The following is a 20,411-nucleotide window of genomic DNA, read 5'->3' as shown; positions in this document are numbered from 1 at the left end:
CCCCCAGTGGGGCCTGAAGCCAGGAGCTGCCAGTGCTGAGGTGGTGGTGGTGGTGCTTGGGGGTGTCTTCTCCTCCCTGCTGCTCCCTCTCCCTGACCCTCAGTTCTCTGGAGGGCAACCCACCTCCAGCTTGTGCTCTTGGTCTCCCCAGCCGCTCAACCACATACTGCCTTTATGCAAATTAAAGAAAGAGTTGTCTATCTTTGGCACACAGTGTCGTGCTCTGTGTAACATAAAACCTGCACAACTCACATGACAGCCATGACCCCCCTCCCACACACACACACACACTCACACACACACACTCACACATGCACAGTGCCAGGATCATAGCAAGTGCTCAGCAAATACTGCGACATAGGAAAGAAGGAATCGTCCTTAACATTTATAGAGACACCCCTGCAGGGGTGTTATATGGCAGTAAAGGCCACACTATGTGCTTTCAACATGAGAGGGGAGATCAGGGAAGCTACCTGGGGCTAGGAAGTGGAGGAAGGCATTTCTGAGACCCTCTCTACTTCTCTGCTTAATGACCTCATTAGTAACTGCCAAAGAGTGAACATTTTGAAGGATCTCGCTCATTACAGCGGCTCCAAACTCCGCATTTAAAGATGGTAAATTAATTTTTTTAATGTACTACTTTTCTCCTTTCCTTCCCTCCTTCCCTCCCTCCTGCTCCAGCAGGGAATTGTTTATGGGATATGGCAGATTGTTACAAATGGGGGAGAGAAACAGTTCCAAAGTCCATGAGGGAAATAGCTCACAGATGCTGGTGGGGGTGGGGAAAGAACAGGTTTGTCAAAATCCAGAGCTCCAGATGGGCTTGTGGGCACGGAGGCGGGGGAATGAAACCACCCAGATGTGCGGGGACTGTATCTCCCAGCCCATGAGCCTGAGGCAGGAGGAGCCCAGGAAACTGAGATTGGTGGGCCCACTCCCACCTCCAGCTGCCCAGCCCCTGCCCTGCCTCCCTTGCCAGCCTGGACACTTCATCCTGAAACAACTCCAGACCCAGGGCTCTGCCGTTTCTCTCTCTAGGCTTATCCGGCCTCCTCTCTGTGCACTGAGAGGTGAGTTGAGGGGCAAACACTAAGATAAGACAAGCACAACTCCAAGTTCAAAGTCAGCACATTCTCCTCTGGTTTTCTCTAGCACAGGGACCCTGTCCTCTGCCGCTGCTGGAACTTTTATATTCTCTGGAGGTCTGGGCCTCACTCCTGAAATCATTAACAGACACTGAAATCACAACCTCTGGGCTTCTGTGGTTTTACAAAGCCACACAGTGGATTCTGATGGACAACCAGAGTGGGCAGCATTACTCGGCCGCCCACGGCTGACCCCCCTCAGGCTGACCTCCTCTGCCCTGGTTGGGCCAACCTCACCATCCCTGGCCCACCAGGCAGGCCCCTCCTCTCACTGGGCATCCGGGACAGCCGCTCCTCAGTATGTACCCCTGGTTTGTCCGTCCTCTCCTCTCCAATTCCTACCCATTGTTAACGTTCATCTGAGCCTCCGGTAAGACAGCTCTGCTGGGCTTCTTCAGCCTACAGAACCCGCCCTTCTTTTGAAACCTTTAGCGCCTCACGATGGAAACATTCACTCTTGATCAGACTCCATTCTGCTTATTCTTTCAACATTCTGTCGACGTATACTGTGTTCCTGACTGGACCTTGACCTCCCAGGGGAGAGACCCCCATCCTGCCTGTCTTCTGGGGGTCCCCTTCCATCCAGCACAGACTGGGCACTTACTTGTACTTATGGGGACTCTGCAACTTTGTCATCTGCCCTCTAGGAAGGAGGATAGCACTCCCCACATCTCTGAGACATTGTCCCTTGCTAGTCTACCCTATGGCTTCGGGCCCAGCTCTCCTGCTCTGTCCATCCTCAAGGCCAGAGATGGGAGCTGATTAAGTCAACTGGACAGTCCCACCATGAAAGAGCGGCTAAGTTTGAGAGGAACAAAGTTAATCAGGCAGGCCCTGGCCTCCCAGATCTTCTGTGTGTCAGAATTAATCAAAGCAGGACCGGGGAGCTGTCCAAGGTCCTGATCCTCTGTGAGACATGCTGACCGGGGTTGTGTGTACACCAGTATGTTCCGGCCAGAATGTCAATCTATGCATTTCCCCTTCCTTCCCCAAAGAGTCTTTTCCTACTTAACACTAAGTATACTTTTTATTTTAGCTTCTGTCCCATGACTTCTTATAGGTCAAATTCACTCTCAATTAATTTGCAGTTACGGGTACTAGCCTCTGGTTATACAATTACTACATCTCTTCTCTCCCCTGCAGGAGCCCCAGGAATGCATTCTTCCTCACCTACCAGACGGGCACCTCCCCAAGGATGGGAACTTGATTTCTTCCACCAGAAGTTCCCTGATCTCCCTGATCACATTTGGGCTTCCACCAAGGAATGGACAGAGGGCAAGAGCTACACATTCCCGGTTGTAACAGCAAGGGCAGGGGCAGAATGGATGAGGGGTGTGCTGCGCGGGTAAGGAAGGGCTGCCAGATGTGCTTACCTGGGTAAGGGTGGATGCCATTGGCAAACACAGCTTCCGCAGCAGGTTGCCCATTGGCCTGTGGGGGGAGGCCAGTGAAGCCGTTCACCCCAATGGGGGACGGGATGCTAGGCACGGCTGGTGCAGTGATGCCCGGAGGGGTGCTGCCACCTGTTTCAGAGATGGGGAAGGGTGGAGGAGGAGGGGAGGCAAGCAGAACAAAGGTGAGGAAAGGCCAACCCACCTCCTGGCTCCAGGGCCTGGGTGTACACTTGGAATTCACACACCAACTCAATCCTATCTGTGAATCACATCTTGGATCACCTCCATGCGTGGAGTGGTTCCACTCACCCCATCTGTATCCATCCTTCAAGGCAGAGTCCAAATCCCACCTACCCCATGAAGACTTCCCTGACCACTGACCACTCAACCTTGGAACTACAGCACATAGACTATTCTCAATGCCTTGGAATTTGACTACACTTGGTCTTCCTTTAGTCCTTTTCAGTGGTTCTTGCTCACCCCAGCTAAGTCAGGATGGGCTAGTCCCTGTTTAGCCATCAACAGGCTTCTAAGTCACTGGCTCTGCTCTCTTGCCTGGATCACGGAGGGGCTGATCTGCCTCCCCAGGAAAAAGTTTTACTACGTGGGTGGAGGAGGTCTTAATTCTGGAGCTCCCCTGCAATTAAGGAGAAAGGACTTTGCAGAGTCCAGACTCAGCCCTATTCATATACAGTAGACACCCTTGCCTCCTCCCATTGAGATTATGGTTATGTTCACAGTGGCTAGAGTAAAGTTAGGGTCAGATGACAATACACTGTGCCCTCTCTATGCCAGGTGGGTAGAATCCCAGGGGTGGCTGGCATGGTGATTATACTAAGGCCTCAAAGCTGGAAAGGGCCCTCTTCTTCATGTAGAAAGCAGGATCTCACTGTGGACTAGGACATGAGGCTGGCCTGGGTCCGGGAGTATCCCTAAATTGGGGATCAGAGCTATGAGGTAGTACTCATGTTGGGCCTAGAGATGGCACAGTCTTTTATGGACTTTATCTGGGAAAGGAATCACTCGGGGGTATAAGGAAGGCTGTTGCTATTACCTGGGTGTGGAGAGTGAGGAAGCTTGGTGACTGAAAGCCCAGGCTGTTGGACCAGCCCTTAAGACTAGACAAAGTTTTCTCAACGTTGACACTGTTGACATTTGTGGTCAGACATTTCCTTGTCGTGGGGGCTGTCTTGTGCATTGTTGGATGTTTAGCAGCATCCCTGGCTTCTACCTACTACATCAGAGTGTCACTCCCCTCCCAAGTTGTAACAACCAATAGGATCTCAGGACATTGCCAGATGTCCTTGGGGTGGGGAGAGAGTAGGCATGAAATTATTGCCCCAGTTGAGAATCACTGAACTGGATACTAATCAGGATCCAATTAAAAACACACTTTGTGAGCAGGGCTGTTTCCCACCCCTGTCCTTCAGTAACTCAGTGGTTCTCTCTTGCTTGTTGTGTAGTTCTCTTGGAAAAAGCCAGTGAGTCTATGTTGGGTTAAAGGAACATTTAATCAGCTCCTCCTATGCTTGGGCGAGGGACCAAACAAGGCCACAGAAGGCTCTTCTCCCCTCAGACCTCAGGGGAGATGGGTTCATGTCAATTTCTTTCCATAACAACATGAGTGAAATTCCCACCCCCTGAAACCGTATCATGGACTTCATGGGGCCCACATCCCACCTTCCCTTGGTTCCCCTGAGATCAGAACATTTTGACACAAACTGCTAGTAGATGAGGCCTGTGTGGGCACCGATGCCATGTGCTGTTTGCCCATGAAGGTGGTCCATTGTAGCCAAAATTGGCCAAACAAAATGTCTGGACCTGGGTTCAGCTGTGTCCTGTGTTGGTAACTGCTGGCTCACCTGAGGTTGGGGTCATGGGTGCGGCTGCCAAGCCATTCATGTTGAGGGCCGCCATCTGCTGCATCTGGGCGGCGGCGAAAGCAGCCATGGGGTTCAGGTAGCCGCCCTGTGCGACTGATGCCATTAGTGCTGCTTGCTGCTGCATCAGCTGGGGCAGAAGGAATGGAAAAAATATCACGCGCTTCCAGGGGGGGCAACCCTCCCACCAGGGGGCTCAGCTCCTGGACACCAGCCTCCTAGGCCCTAAAACCCAGGGAGCTCAGACACAGCTCCCCACCCCCCAGAGAACCCGATGTCTCCCCCATTGCTGCCCTAGCTCTCAAAGGCTATTAGAAACCACCCCCAAAGAGCTAACTATTCCAAAGTCATGGTAGAATCTTGGGGACTCTGAAGCTGCTATAAAAGGTGGGGGGAGGGACTGGCCCCATGGGTGCTGTTCAGCCCTGTGAGGCCCACAGCTCTAGAGACATGCTGGACGAGCCTCTGCAGGATTAACTTAGCATGGGTTTCTGTCCAAACGTCCACACCAAGAGGCGTGGGAGCTGGGAGGCTGTTGAAATGGATCTAATCTGAATACTGCTGAAGGAGGGAGGTGAGCTTGCCTTTTAGAACCACACCCTGGACTACCTCAGTGCCACCCTAAGGGTTCATGTCCATTTCTTTCTGAAACAACTTGAGTGACATTCCCACCCCCCTGAAACCAGATCATGGTCTTCATGGGGCCCACATCCCGCCTTCCCTTGATTCCCCTGAGATGAGAACATTTTTGAGACAAACTGCCAGCGGATGAGGCCTGTGTGGGCGCCGGTGCATGGGGGTGGATGGCACCAGTGGGGGTTGTGGCTACAAATCTGGGAGGCAGCCTAGGGGAGAAGCTGGCCAAGAAGGCCCCACGGTGCAAGGATGAAGTTGGTGAGCCAGGGGCCGGGGGGGAAGGGGGAGCTGCAGCGGACGCATTGGTGTGATGGGCTTTGAGGAGCCACACAGGACCCCTGCCAGAAGGGACCAGAGGCCCGAGCACACCCTTCCATGAGTGGGGGCAGGGGTGGGTGGTGACACCCAAACACATGAATCTCTCTCCCCACTTCCATTGGTGCTTCCTAGAGTTTGACTAGCAGGGGAGCGTTCAGGATAACCCACCTTGCTGCCCTGCCTAGAAGCCGCCTCTCCAGCTCCTCCCCTTAAGAACCAGGACAGCAAACCACCACTCCTGGAAGCTACCCTGGACTGAGCCACACTTCTCTCAGCCCCCTTTGGCCTCTACCCCGGGTTCATTCCCGATCACTCCTCACTCCCCAGGGCTGGGGCAGTGTTTTCTAGGCCAGAAACACAGGGCTTTCTTGGCAAAGATAGGTGTCCCTGCTCTGGGTTTCTGAGCAGTTAGCTGAGAACCACTGCCCATACACCCCCACCCCCGTCTGCGCCCCCACTTACTGCTTGTGCGTAGGCGCCGTAGGCCCCGAACGGGATGGCCATGGGGTTGAACATGCCCATCTGGCCAGCCATCTGCTGCATTCGCCGCATCGTGCGCTCCTTGTCAGTGTCGGCGAACTTGACCACCAGACTGGACGAGGCTCCCTGCAGCCGGGACTGCGCGTGAGGCCCACCTGCCCTAGCTGCCTCCGCTCCCAGCTGTCCAGCTGTCCGTGCCCCTGACCTAGGCCCTCCCTCTCCTCTGGGAGGCGCTTCTGGGGGCTGCGGGGTGGACGGCACGGTGCCCGCCCAGGGGTCTGGGGTCTTAACTGGACTGCGAGCCAGTTCCTTACATCTCTGGCCTCAGTGTCCTTGTCTGAGATATGGGATAGTGGCAATGCCCTCCTGTCTCATGCGGAGGCAGTGAGCAGCGCGGCCAGGGTTTTGCAGGGTAGGGACCGTGCAAGGGTGGGCAGGGCCCTGCGGGTGCTCTGTGATGGGCAGGGGTGTCATCCGGCCGCTGCCTGCGTTCCAGCCCCACCCAGGGGTGGCCGAACTCACCGGCATGGTCTGGCTGCCATGCAGCGCGTTGATGGCGGCTTGCGCCTCGGCGTGGGAAGAGTACTTCACAAAGGCGCACCCTGGGGGGACAGGAGGGGCTGAGCCAGGGCCCAGGGCCCAGGGCCAGAGGGAGGCCAGGGCGAGGACGGAGAGGTGGCACGAGAGAAAAGGAGAGCCACCAAGAAGCAGAGACAGAGAAAGACCTCGTTCCACCGCCCCGTCCCTTCCAAGCATCCCTCGCTGGCTGGCCGACGCTGGCCAGCTCCGGGCGGCTCTGAACTCGGCTGTCCAGCGGCGCGGGGCGGGTCCCCGCCGCGCCCATCCCCCCGCCCGCCCCACCCGCCCGGCTCACCCTTGCTGTTGCCGTCAGGCCCGCGCAGGATAGTGCACTCTTCGATGTTCCCGAAGGCCTCGAAGAGGCGGCGCACGTCGTCCTCAGACTGCTGCTTGTTGAGCATGCCCACGAAGAGTTTTCTATCTTCTAGAACAAAATTAGGAGATGCTTACCCGGGCCGGGGGACCGGGCGGCGCGGGGGCGAGCACGGGGGAAACCGGGCACGGCGGGAGGAGAAGGGTTTCCGGGGAGGGAGAAGCTGGGCAAAGCGAGGCGGGGCTCAGACCCGAGGGGGAGGAGGGTAGCAGGGAGAGGGCGTGGTGGGGGGTGGGGCTTAGCTAGTGGGGCTGGGACGACGCGGGTAGGGGCTAGAGAGCGGGGGGGCCAAGCCAGAGGGTGTGGTGAAGCAGAAAGGGTTGGGTGAAGGGGGAGCTAGATTGCAGCGACTCTGCCCTTACCTGTCACACAACAGAGGGAGCAAGGCCATTGGCCTGGCCACTCACCTAGGCACAGGGGTCACTCATGCAGTCCTGAGGTCCCTTCTTCCCTCCTCTCAGACACACACTCTCTTCCTCATCTACCTTCACTCACAGCTGCCAAAATTAACTCACAACAAGCAAGTCTGCCACAGGGCCTTTGCATATGCTGGTGCCTCTGCCTGGGGCGCCCTCCGCATCACAAGGCTGATTCCTTCTCTTCTAGGTCTCAGTTTAAATATTGCTTTCTCATCAAGGCCCCACCTTCCACCTCTCCTTTATTCTCTGTCTCAGCCCCTCACTCCCATGGCCTGATTTTAAAAAGATAATTATTTCATGCTTTGCCTGTGTAGTTGGTTTCTGTCTAGCTCCCTGCCACTGCCCCTTCCCCCAACCCCCTGTATGCTCCCTGGGGAAGAGAGTAGGCCTCTACTGGAGCAGCAGTACCTGGCACATAGTAAGCCCCGGGGACAGAGTACTGGAACGAGTGAATGCTCTATGCCAGTGGTCGGCAAACTCATTAGTCAACAGAGCCGCAGTTTGCCGACCACTGCTCTATGCCATTCCACGGGACACGTCTCCTTTCTATCTCACATGTTTTTACCTCCTTGGTTCAGGCCTTCCTGTTTGTTCATGCTGCAAAATTTAGCCCTGGGCACTTTTGGAGAGCCTGAAGACTGGGTTCCCTCAGCAGCTTCCCCACACTTGTGTTAGGTACCAAGTGGTTTGTTGACACAAGTCAGTTATGTGTTTAGGCTGACAGAGATCACCACGACTTCAGAAAGATTTCCCACCCTGCAGGTTCTTATTTCAATGTGACTTCACGCCTCCCATTGAGAGGCTGGGGTCTATGTCCCCTTCTCTTGAATCTGGGTGGGGCTTGTGACTGCTCTAACCCATCATGAACAACAGAATTGATGCCCGCTGACTTCCAAGGCAACATCATAAAAGGAATCAGTTTCCACTCAGATCTCTCTTTGGGGGACACTTGCCCTGTAGCAGCCAGACACCACGCTGTGACGAACACCCCGGTGGCCCACATGGTGGGTGCACACAGAAAGGAATCGAGGCCCCAGCTGACAGCCAACATCAACCACCAGACTTTGAAGTGAATGAGTCCCCAGATGATTCCTGGCCCAGCCTTTGAGTTTTCCAGCGGAGGCCCAGACATCCTAGAGCAGAGACAGGCCTTCCATGCTGTGCCCCGTCTGAGTTCCTGACCCACGGAATCCGAGAGCATAATAAACGGTTGTATTATACCCCTCACTTTGGGCTACATTGTTATGCAGCCTCAGTAGCTGGAACAGGAGCCCTGTGGCGACAGCACTCAGCAGGCCCTCACTAGATGTCTGTAGACTGTTGAGTGACTGGCACACATGGGCACAGACAGCTAAGACTACAGAAATGCATCCCCCACCCCCAAAGCTGCAATTGGTCATGTGTTGATGGTTTTCTTGGATGGCGGGGCACTCTGGGCAGTTGGTCCCTCCTGCCCCAGAGAGCCCCCTCACCGACAGCCAGGAGAGTTCACATAGAGCTGAGGGCTGCCCTGGTATCTGGAGCGAAGCAGGAAACCTCCGGACCCCAGGTCTCCTTCACAAGCCACCCCAGACTCCTCCTCTTCAGGAAGCCCTAACCGCTGCCCTGCTGGTCCACCTCCCCCAGAGCACTCAGCACTGGGCATGTCATCAGTGATGAGGTGGCCCTGGGTTGCAACTCCTTCCATGCCCTGCAGGCATCAGTTCCTGTTACCAGTTCTGGGTTAGGGCGCACTAGCCTGGACCTCCACCACGGGTGGGCTTTAGCCAAAGCTGGGGGCCTGGAGGCCCCACCCTGCCGACTGCCCCAGCCTGCCGTCTCAACCAGGCTTCTGGGCCTTGGCAGGGCTGGACAAGCCCCTGTCTTATCTCCAGGGCTCACCAACTCCAGCTCTGGCTGGGGGGCAAAGACTGAGAAACCAAGAGAAAGGGAAAGAGACAGTAAAAAGGGGTAAGGCTGAGGAGGGATGGCAGGAGATGGGGTTAGGAGCAGAGAGGGAGGGAAAACGGTGAAGATGGACAAAGTAAAAGGAATCAGAAATAGAGAGCAGAGAGGAGAGACTGGCAGGAGGAGAGGGCGGGGCAGAGGAGAGGAGGTGGGAGGGCTCATGTCTAACTCCCAGAAGCACAGCACTTGACCTGAGGTGAGCTGGGAGCTTTTAAAGCCTCTCTTGGAGTAACTGGAACTCCTCTCCAGGCCCAGGCAGTACACCCCATCCCACGCCAACAACTTCTAAGCTCCCCATTAACAGGATTTTCAGAAAGACAAAGAAGTGAAAACCACCCCGGGCTAATACCAGGCCCTCCTGCTTAGAAATTCCCTGGGAAGGAAAAAGAGAGTGAAGAGAAGGCCCTCCTAGTCGGAGCCTGATTTAAATGTGGGACCACACCTCCCTGCCTTCTCTCCTGGTGTCTGAATATATTCCTTTATTATCATTTTGACAGCTTTCTGATTGCATTAAAATTCATCCACACATGCCTTTCTATCAGCCACTTCCCTTTTCCCAGGGTTTGATTTTTTGTTTGTTTGTTGTTTGTTTGCTATTTCCTTCTCCCCTCCCATGAAATCTCCCTTCACTGGGCAGTTAGCAGTTCTAGGCCTGGGTCTTTCCTTCTTGAAAACTTTCCAACATGAAGGGAGCCAGGCTGCCCTCTTCCTGGATGGCTGGGTTTCCCCAGGGAAACTGCAACCTCCTGACCTTCTGGAAGGCTGTGGAAACCAAAGGACCCTGGCTGCAGACTCCCTTCCTCCAGGGGTGCTTAAGTGACCCCACTCAATGCAAAGGCTGGTTTGTTTCTAGAACCTTTCAACGAGTTCATTTTGTGCCCTCTGCAATTTCCAATTGGCTTCCGTCACTGGGTGAGTGAATCTACAAGTAAGCCTTGTCTTTCAGACCAGGGACTGGAAGGACTCTGAGTCCAAGGGTAGATCTCCTCCTTCTGGCCCAGGCCCTGGCTTGGGCCCAGCAACCCCTCATCTCAGCTGTCAGCTGCTCCCACCTTGGTGTTTAGGTCAATAAAGCTGGAATAACGAGGCCTCCTCATGGGTGGATGCACCAGGAGGTGCTGCGGGAGCGTCTGGCCAGCAGCAATGACAGTGGTGACAATCATCACTTGGGGCTCTCTATCTAGGAGGAGGAGGAAATGGAGGCCCTTTGTTTGCCCTGCCCTGCCTTGAGGAGACAGAGATCATAGAGGGAGAGGTCAGAGGGTCCACATTGGGGGCTAGCACTTGAAGTAACAGGTCAGATCAGACTCAGGCTGTGGTTGACCAGCTGAGATGGACAACTTCTCCAAATCTTCCCTCCCCCTGTGCCCTCCTCCCCGTCTGGGCACGTTCCCAAGGGGCTGTCCCCAAGCTGTGCCTTCAGATGACCAATGGCACCATCTGGCTGGTGTCTTGGATCTGATGCCAACCTAGTGAGAATCTCAGAGAATGACTCAGTTTCCTTAGCCAGTTCCTACCTCCTCCTACATGACACAGACCCCCACCTTCTGGCAAAGGCTGAGTAGTCTGTGAGCACAGCCCACCTGCCTGAGAGATCAGGCTCCCGGGGTCCTGGTGAGGCTGTGGTGTTCTCACGCTCCTCCGTGAGCCCTCAGCCTGAGCCCGTTGCTGGGCATGAGTGGTGTCACTGCTCCTCTGAGCTGTTCAGGTAGGTGCGCTGGTGCCAGGCCGTGCAGGCCACCTCGGAGGGAGGGGAGGCAGGAGAGATCTCAGAGCCAGGCTGGAGGAGGTTGAAGATGCCCCTGGTGAGAGGCCGCTGAGACTGCCTGGGGCCCAGACACATGGTGAGCAAGTGGAGGCTGGGTTACAGCTCCGTATCGTCCTCTCAGCAGAGGGCAGGGGGCTGTGTAATGCTCACTTTCCGACCCGTGGGGCAGAGCCCAGTGGCTGGCACAGCAAAGTATTGGCTGTCATTCAACAAAGCCTTTTGCAGTCATTCAACAACTGCTTGCTGAGTACCCTCTCTGTGCCAAACACTGTTCCAAGCATTGCTTCTAGGACAGCGAACAAGAGAGGTGAGTCTGCTCACCGGAGCTGACATCCAGACAGGGAGACAGGCCATCCACCAGAGACAAGTTCCCAAACAAGGCAGAGGCCAGCAGGGCTGCACACAGTGGCTCCCGGAACTGGTGTGCCCTCCCCAGGGGGAGTAAGGCACAGAATGGCAGAGATGGGCAGGAACCCAGGAAACATCAAGGGCCCCACCTTTTAAAATGAGGAAGTTGGGGCAGAAAGGGAGCTCCAGGGTACAAATCAGGGGTTCAGACTAAACCCAGTCTCTTAGGGTCTCTTGACTTCCTGATCCTGTAACCCCTTGCTGCTGCCTTCCTGCTCCTTTAAGATGTGAGTGCCTGTGTCTGCATGGTTAAAGGAACACCTTGGGTTCTGGGGAGCAGGTGTGTGATGCCCCAGAAGGGCTGGGCAACAGGAGGTAGGCACTAGCCCCAGCCCTGCCTGAACCCAGAGAGGGCAACTCAGCTCTCTGTGCCCAGATGTCCTGCCGCCACTGCTGGGAGTGTGCATAGTCTATACCCCGCCCCCCGCCCCCCGCCCCCCATACACACTAAGGAGCTATAGATGGGGGAAACCAATCAAATAACAGATGAAAAAACTACCCAGCTCTGCCAGGTGAAGGTGTTTGCGGCCACCTCAGGAGGGACTGGACCAGAGCACCTGCCATCCCTCCTGGGTCTACCCTCTGGTCACACCGTCAGCATTTATTGAGTGCTTGCTGTGTGCCTGGGACTTGGCTGAACAGAGTCTGAGATGATTCTTAGGAGCCCTTCTGGATTTCCAATTTTTTTTTTTTTTTGGTGGTGGTGGGGGGTTACTCATTCTTTTGGTAAATATATTTTTATTGATTTCAGAGAGGAAGGGAGAGTGAGAGAGAAATAGAAACATCAATGAGAAGAGAGAATCACTGATTGGCTGCCTCCTGCACGCCCCCTACTGGGGATTGAGCCTGCCACCCAGACATGTGCCCTTGACCAGAATCGAACCTGGGACCCTTCAGTCCACAGGCCGACGTTCTATCCACTGAGCCAAACCAGCCAGGACATGGGGTGCAGGGGTTACTCTTTCAATGGGTGTGTATGAGGTGGGGGTGCATGGTTCTCAGATCTCTGGAGAATCCAATCTCTGGCTTAGGCTCTGCCATGGAGCCCCCCACTCCCTTCCCATGATGGGGGAACAGCAGGCCTGGCTGTCACATGCAATAGCTCTGGACCACAGGCAGAAGGGGCCCGTGGGGGGGGGGGGGGCGGGATGGGAATACCCGGAAGGCTTCCAAGAGGAGGTGGGCTGGAGTCATGCTGCCCAGGGGCAGGGGGCTCCAGGCCACAGCAGAATTAAAATGGTTTGACAGGTGGAGCACCCTCTTCGGCAGCTCTTTCCACCTGCTCCAGTGGCCACTGCCTGTGGCTGAGCTCTCAAGAAGGGGTCCTGCAGAAGACCGCCTTTGCTTTTCCATGCCTGCTCCCTCTCCCACCAACACACCCCTATCCCCATCCTCTGGCCTCCAGGCTCCTGTATTTTCTCAGAACCTCAACTGAACTCTGAGCTTGTTTCCCAGCCTATAGCGAGCATGGGTGCCGCCTCCGCCTCCGCCTCCGGGAAGCCCTAGGCACTCTGACAAGACAGGGGATTTCTCCCTCTGAGGAGCCAGTCCTGCTCCCCACTCAGGCAGTCGGGGAGGAACGGGGCTCCGCTGGAACGGTTTGCATTTTAAAAGGAGAGCCCAGGAAGCAGAGAGGCAGGCACCCAGGGCAGGTTTAGGACAGGCCCTAGGAGGGAAGTTTCAGGGTGGTGCCCCCCCTCCACCCACGGCCAGTGGCATCTCGCTGTCTGCACAGGGGCCCCTGAGGAAGGAGGAGGGGACAGGTCGCAGCAGCACCACTTGACTTGCCAAATGCCAGCACCCTGGTACTAATGCTCAAATTCCAGTTTAATTTCCAAAATTTGATTCGCTCATTACCATCGGCATTAAACAATATTTCCTGCTTAAGGACAGCCGGCTGCTGGGGCACTGGGCGAGCTCAGATGGTTAATGCCTTTTATTGCCGCAATAGACTTTTACTGTTCTCTCCCCTCCAGCTGCTGGGGAGGGTTTGTGGGGGACCTGAGCAAGGGAGAACCAGAGGCTGGGGACCAGAATGGGGAATGAATGGCTTTGAGGGCTGTGGCTTCTCTCCTGCTCATGAGCTATTGGCCCCAGGGGTGGGCAGACAAAGCCAAAGCCAGAGCCCCATGCACCCCTGCTCCCCAGCTGTGGGCAGAGCCTGGAGCCCTGAGCACTGTCCCTGGCAGGGCCCTCGGGCATCTCTTAGGGGACTTCCCAGGGCACCTCCTGGATCCAGAGGCCACGTGCTCTCCCTGGAGGTGACCTCGGTGTCCCAGGGCCCACAGGTCAGACCAGGGGGACACCTGTTCCTTCTCTCTGACTTCTCGGTGGATCAGAGAGAACCTTCCATCAAAGGGATGAGAGGAAACTGGCTTCTCAGGAGGGCTGGCGGGCAGGGAGGTTGGCTGTGCCACCTTAGGTGAGTCATGGACCTCCTCTCTGGACCTCCATTTCTTTGTCTATAAAAGAGGAGATAGTCACACACCCCTCTCAGGGCTGCTGGGGATTCAGTGAGTGGAGATGTGGGAGGTTTCTGCCCTTACTATGCTGGTTGCAGATATTCCTACTGTCATCCTGGGGGGCCAGCTGGTAGATGGGGAGGCCTGCCCCCTCCTGCCCCCTCCTGCCCCTCAGGGTATGGAGGGGACACCCAGGGAATGAAAGAATGCCTTTCCCAGGCCAGCCTAAGAAGCCAGGCTTCCCTTTGCACCCCCTGACCAAATGGGGGACCCCTGAGAAGCTCCCAGTCTCCTCCAGGCGGTGTACTTGGATTCAACTAGGACAGGAGACAATCCCCTGAAGGTGCTGAGCCCCACTGAGTGCCATTTCCATGAATCCTCCTGACCCAGCCTCATCAAACACCCATGAGGGACCAGAGGGGACCACACTGATCATCTGAATCTGTGCATTTTCCACGCTCCTGCCCTCCCCCCTAGTCTGGAGGCCTCCTCTGCCTCCTCCGAGCCCTGCCTCACTCCCCAGGTGGGTACACAGTCTCAGACCCGCCTCCGGAGCCGGGGCACAGTGGACAGGTCCTGGTTCCACAGCCCCTCCTTTCGTGCCTGGGAACCCAACAACGGCTCATCTTCCGGTTGGAGTGAGCAGTTTCCAGCCATGTCATTCACACCAGGGTAAAAAGCCTGGATTCAGATCCCTCTGCAGCCCTAGGACCAGGTCAGCTCCGCTCCAGAGAGCATGCCCTTCACCTGGGACCTAGGAGGGTTCTCAGCGTGCAGCCAACCAGTAAGTAGAGGAGTGATTCCCCCACTTTGTTCCCACAACACACACTATCTCAGAGGCAGCAAGGGCGCAGCTGGGCGGGAGCAGCCTCCGGAGGGAGGATGAAAGCCTTCCTGCCCGGGAAGAAGGCTGAAGGAGACATCAAACCAGATCAAAGGCTGCTGGGGATGGGGAGGCATGTGCAGCTGAGATGGGGCTCCCCCTCCACAGGGATGCAAATGAGGACCCTCTGCTGCTCTCACACCCAGGGGAGGCAGTGCCAGGCCTTGATCTGCGGGGCTCCCTCCAGACAGTCTCTGTTTGAAGTTGGGGTGGGAGGAGGCAGGAGACTGGAGAACACATCTAGTCCCTCGTAAAACTAGATGCGTTTCCACCACTCGCATTCTCTCAGCCAACTCTGCCTTCTAATGCTTCAGGGTGGACCCAGGCCATGAGAGTTACCTCCTCGCTGTCTCCTGACACCCATCCAGGCCCCTGTTCTCTGCTCCCCACCCAGCAGCCAAGAGGGTCAGTTAAACCCAAGGCAGATCTTGTCTACCTCCTGCTCAAACCCACAGTGGCTCCCATCTTATTGAGAACAAGCCCAAGTCCTCTAATGACCGGTAAAGGGCTACACAGGAACCCCACATTTTTTTTCTCCCCTGGTCCCTCCATCCCTCCACTCCAGACATATAGGTCTCTCTGCTATCTCAGGAATATTCCATCCACATCCCTGCCCCAGGGCATTTGCACTTGCAGTTCCTCCTCTTGTCTCAGAAATCATGTCTTAGACATCTGCAGGTCTCCGAACTGCAGGAATGCTCAGAAAGTAGGGAGTGAGTGTCCCCTGGAGATGAGTGGCTGTCCGCCTCAGTGTGGCCAGAGAGCCTGGAGTGATGAGCTCTGTGTGTGTGTGTGTGTTGGGGGCGGGGTGGAGAGGGGCCTAAAGGCTTGGGCTGGGCCCCGAAGAATTAAGGACAGGGCTTGCCAAGTGGAAAAGGCAGGAGCAGGAATCCCAGGTTAGGGAGCAGCTTGTGCAAAAGCAGGAGTGTGATGGGGCATATGGTGTGAGGGGGATACACACACACACACACACACACACACACACATACACACACACACACACACACACACACACACACACACACACACACACACCTTTCCTCTTTCCTGTTCTCCTACCCACCAGACACTTCCCTTGAGGCTCAAGGCCTGGACCCTCACCTCTGACCATGGAAGCCTGGCCTGGGACTCAGACCCGGTCCAGGCTTCCCACCTGGGTCCATTCTCACTGCCCACCATTCTTCCCTTGGTTCAGCCTGGCTCCCTAATTCACAGAGCAGCCCACGCTGTCTCAGTGTAACCCCAATCCCTTCATAACAACAATTGGTAGGACCCTATTCCCACATCACAAAACCTCTGCTGCCCCCAGACAGCCCTGGACAGACCACCTCCCTCTCTGGGGCCCCGTGATGCCGCTGCCCACGGCCGCATCTCTAAGTTGCTTGCTCCAGGAGCAATAATAAAAATCATCACGGCTCTCATTTATGAAACTTAATGGGACCCAAACACTGAGGTAAGCACTTTACAGATATAGTGGTTATTTTATTGTTTTCACTGTATAGATGAAGAAACCCAGGCACAGGGAAGTTAAATACCTTTCCCAAGAATGCACACCTGGCCATTGGCGAAGCCAGGATTCACACCCAGGTGGTCTGGACCCAGGTGGTCTGACTAGGTGCTCTGGACCCAGGTGGTCTGACCAGGTGCTCTGGACCCAGGTGGTCTGACCAGGTGCTCTGGACTCAGGTGGTCTGACCAGGTGGTCTGCACCAGGTGGTCTGCACCCAGGTGGTCTGCACAGAGCTGAGCTCTCAGGTTACCCTCCTTCCTGGTGGAAGGTGGGGCTACCTGGAGGCCTCTCTCTTCTCCCTCCACCCCTCCAGCTCAGCAAGGACAACTGGCAAAGGCCTGGTCCCCTACTGTTCTGCAAGGGCAAGGTTTGGGTTCAGAGTTCAGAAGGGGGAATGGCTGGGACACCCAGGGTCCCTGTGGACCCCTGATTGCCCAGGGAGCCCCAATGTACCTCACAGGCCTTCTCCGGTCTCACTCACCCCTCTGCCCAGAGCCTGGCTGTCTTGAAGTCCCTGGGTGACCAACTAAGTAATGCTCTTTCTTGCTGAGTCCCTAGGCCTTCCCTCCCCAGGGTCTAGGCTGCAAGACCCTCTCTCCTCACTACTCAGGAAGTCAGATATGCTGGCAGAATCCCCTCTAAGCACTGTCCAGGCCTCTGCGGCCTCCTCTAGCTGCCCAGGGCATGGGGGTGGCTCTGAGCCATCGGGGGCCTGCAGCATGTTCGGGGAGACAGGACTGGAACTGTCACCACCTTGGGGGCCATGAATGGCCCTTGTATCCTCATCTCTTGCACTCTGCAGGCTTGAGGGCCCTGAGCTGGGCAAGAACAGAGCCCTGGAGGCTCAGTACAGTGAGGGGTCTGGAGGCCACATCCACACCCCTTGCTGCCTCCCTCTCTGGCCCTCTGACCTTCTGACCCTTGACCCTCATGCTGGTGAGTCTGCAGCAGGGCTCCCAGCCGGAGCCAGGGACACGGCTGTGGCTCTAGTAGAAGTCACCTTTGCTGGGCAGTGGTGTTCAGCCAACTCTCCAGGTAACTGATTATATGTGTGATCTGCTACATTATCCTTGCAGGGCGCAGGGCGCACGGCAGCTGGCCCGGAGTTCTCGGGACTTCTCAGCAGCCAAACGCTGTTGTCTAATGGGGCTTCTGCTGGCTTCTGGCGCACACTCCAGCATTTCGCCCATCACAGGATAATTTATAGCATAATGGAGCCTTTTCTCCTTTATATTATGTGTGAGCATAAATTATGGCCAGTTTGTCCTCGGCTCTCAAGGAGACAAAGTAGGGCTTTCTTTATTCCAGCAACGGGAGGAGGTTTCTGCAGGGTGGTCCATGGGGGTGGGGGCAGCAAGAGGAGGACAGATCACGGAATGCCTTCAGCACATCTTGTCGACAGTGCAGACAATCTAGTCAAGGCCACAGGTATAGGGATGCCTGCCCCCTGCCTTTCCACCTGGCAAGCCCAGCCCTTAATTCTTCAGGGCTCAGCTCAAGCATATAGCGCAGCTGGTCTCTATTAACCGCGGATGGAGACTTGGTGGCTGAGTGGCAGAGCTGCAGAGTTGTGGCTGGAAGGATACACTACCTGCAGGTGACCCAGCCACAGACTGACCTCTAACCCTATAAACCTAGTCACAGGATGACCCTCATCTTGGCTGGAGACCCTCCCAGCTATGGCCCAGTTTCCCACAGCCTCATGGAGAGAGGGGTGGTCATGGGTCAGAATCAGAACACAATGCCAGAGAGCCAGGCAGACCTCCCACCCCTCTGACCCATGACCCATATTTAGCATTGAGGGGAGGGGGACTTTGCTTCCCATGAGACCAGTGGGGACAGGCACACCAGTTTCTAACAGTCTGAGCCCATCTTCCCTGGAAGTGCAAGCTCCTGGGTCAGCACTGCTCCCGGGTCAGCAGGAGTCACCCAGGACCCAGAGGCTGCAGCTACCAAGCCATCCTCCTCCCTAGACACCATGATGAGGACTTCTGGGGACTCTGGAGGGGGGGCGTCTTCAGAGGTCACCTGGCCCAGCCTCTTACAGTATGACCCAAGGCGGGGATGACACTTCTGATACCCTGGCCGAAGGCTCACCAGCCTCCATGCCAGGCCAGGAAGCAGCCCAGCAGAAAGTGGCCTCCTGTGCCCCCCTGAGAGCCCAACCCTGCCCAGTGCCCAAGCCCTGCCCTGTAAGACAGCAGGTCGCTCCTTCTTTCTGGGGACTCCAGAGGCCTTGGAACTTGTAAGAGGGCAGCTCTTGGTCTTGGCCACTATGAAAATCACCCAAGGGCTTCCAAAAATACAGATGCTTGGGCCGGCCCCTGACATTCGACTGGTCTAGAGCCCAGGCATCAGTGTTTTGATTTTTGATTATTTTGAAAGCTATTCGGGTGATACCAACACACAGCCAGGGCAGGAACAGCCGGAATGGGTCTTCGGCAGGCTGCCCTGCCATCTCTCCGTAGACACCAGCTCCCCGGCCCTCAGCCTGCCCACAGAAGTTCAGCCCTCCAGACTGCAGGATTCTCACCCACCTTCTCTGCCCTGATACCTGAACTTGGACAGCCGTCCATACACCACAGGCTCACTCTAGACAGACATTGTCCTAACTTGGAGAGGGACATGGAAGGAACCACTAAGTCATCACAAGGCTCGCCGCTCTAATGGCACTGCAGGCCTCCTCATCTCCCTTCTCTCTCCCATGCCCCCCTCCCCTCCATCCATCAGCCAGCCCTGCTCTGAGAGGACAGTCCCAGACTTCTCTTTCATTAGCCCTGCAATTTCCTTCCTATCCATCCTTGTTGCAGCCACCCCAGGCCTCCTAGAGTCACTGGTGCCCCACCTGTCCCCATGGAACTCAAATGGCCCATGCTTAAGTACACACTGTGTTAACTCATGACTGATAGGGACTACGGATAGACACAGAGATAGATGGATGGCAGACATGATTAATAGATGGCAGATATCCAGATTAAAAGTTGGATGATAGATAGATACACAGATGAGAGAAAAATGATTGCAGAAAGCAGATAGATTTATGATCAATGACACATAAATAGCAATAGGTGAGTGTAGATGGATGAATGGATGGCCAAGATGTTTCTGAGGACTTCAGATACCTGAAGTCTAAAGGCAAAAAGTCAGGAAACTAACCATGGCCTCCCATACCTGCTGAGGTATTGGTCCTGCTCAATACCTAACTTACATCAACTTCTCTTTTAACTCAGGTCCCTGAACCTTCGCATGGCTGATGGGTTTGTGGTTGATGTAGGTTACAGTGGGGCTGGTTTGTGTAGACATGAAGCTTTTCTTTGATGTTTCAATGAGCCTAGAGGCAGATCAGGAATACCTTCTTAGCTCCAACTGTACCTATGAGGACCTCCCTTGTTGGGGAAGGCCTGCCTGTCTCCCCCACATGTCCATACTCTTCAATGGCCAGGGTCATGCCCTCCAACTTCACAGAACAGGCTGGTTCTGGGAGTGGGACAGTCTGGACTGGCCCCTACAGTTAGATGGCAGGTGTCAGCCCATATGGTATACACAGATTCATCCACTCACTCCCTCTGTTGGGGTCCATGCCCTCAGAGAAGACAGTGCCAGCTGACTCATCCTGAGCACTCACCACGGGCCAAGCGCTGCTCGGCAGACTTTAATGAGGTGGGTGCCACTCTCACTCCCATTTTACAGATGAAGAAACTGAGGCACAGAGAGGTTTGGCAACTTGCTGGAGGTCCCAGAGCTCATCAACTGCAGGGCCAGGACTTGAACCCAGGTGGCCTGGCCTCTGAGTTCTCATCACCAGGTAGAAGGTACCCCCTGCGCTGCTCCTCAGACCAGATGGTCGCAAGGCTCTTTTGAGCTCAAGACAGCACATGGTTCTGGGAGCTGAAAGGGCTGCACAGTCTGCAAGAGGCTATTATTTCCAATGACGAATGAGATGGTGAGGGGAGTGTCAGTTTCCCTGAGAGAACAAACTGTTTCGCAGGGTGGCAGCATATTGACTTTGGTGTGTGGCTGGCATCGCTAACGACCAGAGAGCCTGCTCTTGTCATTCCAAGGGCCCTGAGACTTTCAGGTTGGCCACATTTGCTTACCATGAAGTTCAGTTAGCAGAGTGGCAGAAAGGGGAAATTCCATGATTCCGGAACTTTCCTGCCAGCTCTGGACCCCTTCCATCATTCATGCAGTTGGTCAACAAACTATGTG

General features: G+C 55.5%; 1 protein-coding gene across 50 annotated transcripts in view; it reads right to left on the bottom strand.

The window, feature by feature from the left end:
• CELF4 (CUGBP Elav-like family member 4) overlaps nucleotides 1-20,411 on the bottom strand; it is a 279,377-nt gene that overhangs the window by 18,640 nt on the left and 240,326 nt on the right. For 16 of the 50 annotated variants that reach the window (XM_080685468.1, XM_080685460.1, XM_080685469.1 and 13 more), the window contains exons 4-8: nucleotides 6,728-6,853; nucleotides 6,376-6,455; nucleotides 5,836-5,979; nucleotides 4,402-4,549; nucleotides 2,519-2,668 (exon numbers count right to left, since the gene is read on the bottom strand). In XM_080685468.1, the coding sequence (XP_080541594.1) occupies nucleotides 2,519-2,668; nucleotides 4,402-4,549; nucleotides 5,836-5,979; nucleotides 6,376-6,455; nucleotides 6,728-6,853 (648 nt within the window). Of the gene's footprint in view, nucleotides 1-2,518; nucleotides 2,669-4,401; nucleotides 4,550-5,835; nucleotides 5,980-6,375; nucleotides 6,456-6,727; nucleotides 6,857-20,411 lie in introns of all 50 variants that reach the window. The other 34 variants (XM_080685459.1, XM_080685476.1, XM_080685467.1 and 31 more) reach the window with 3 other exon arrangements.

The sequence above is a fragment of the Plecotus auritus genome (genome assembly GCF_963455305.1).
Source record: "Plecotus auritus genome assembly, chromosome: 8".
Lineage (NCBI taxonomy): Eukaryota > Metazoa > Chordata > Mammalia > Chiroptera > Vespertilionidae > Plecotus > Plecotus auritus.
The sequence above is the reverse complement of the archived record's forward strand: the minus strand, read 5'-3'. Positions and strand labels throughout refer to the sequence as shown.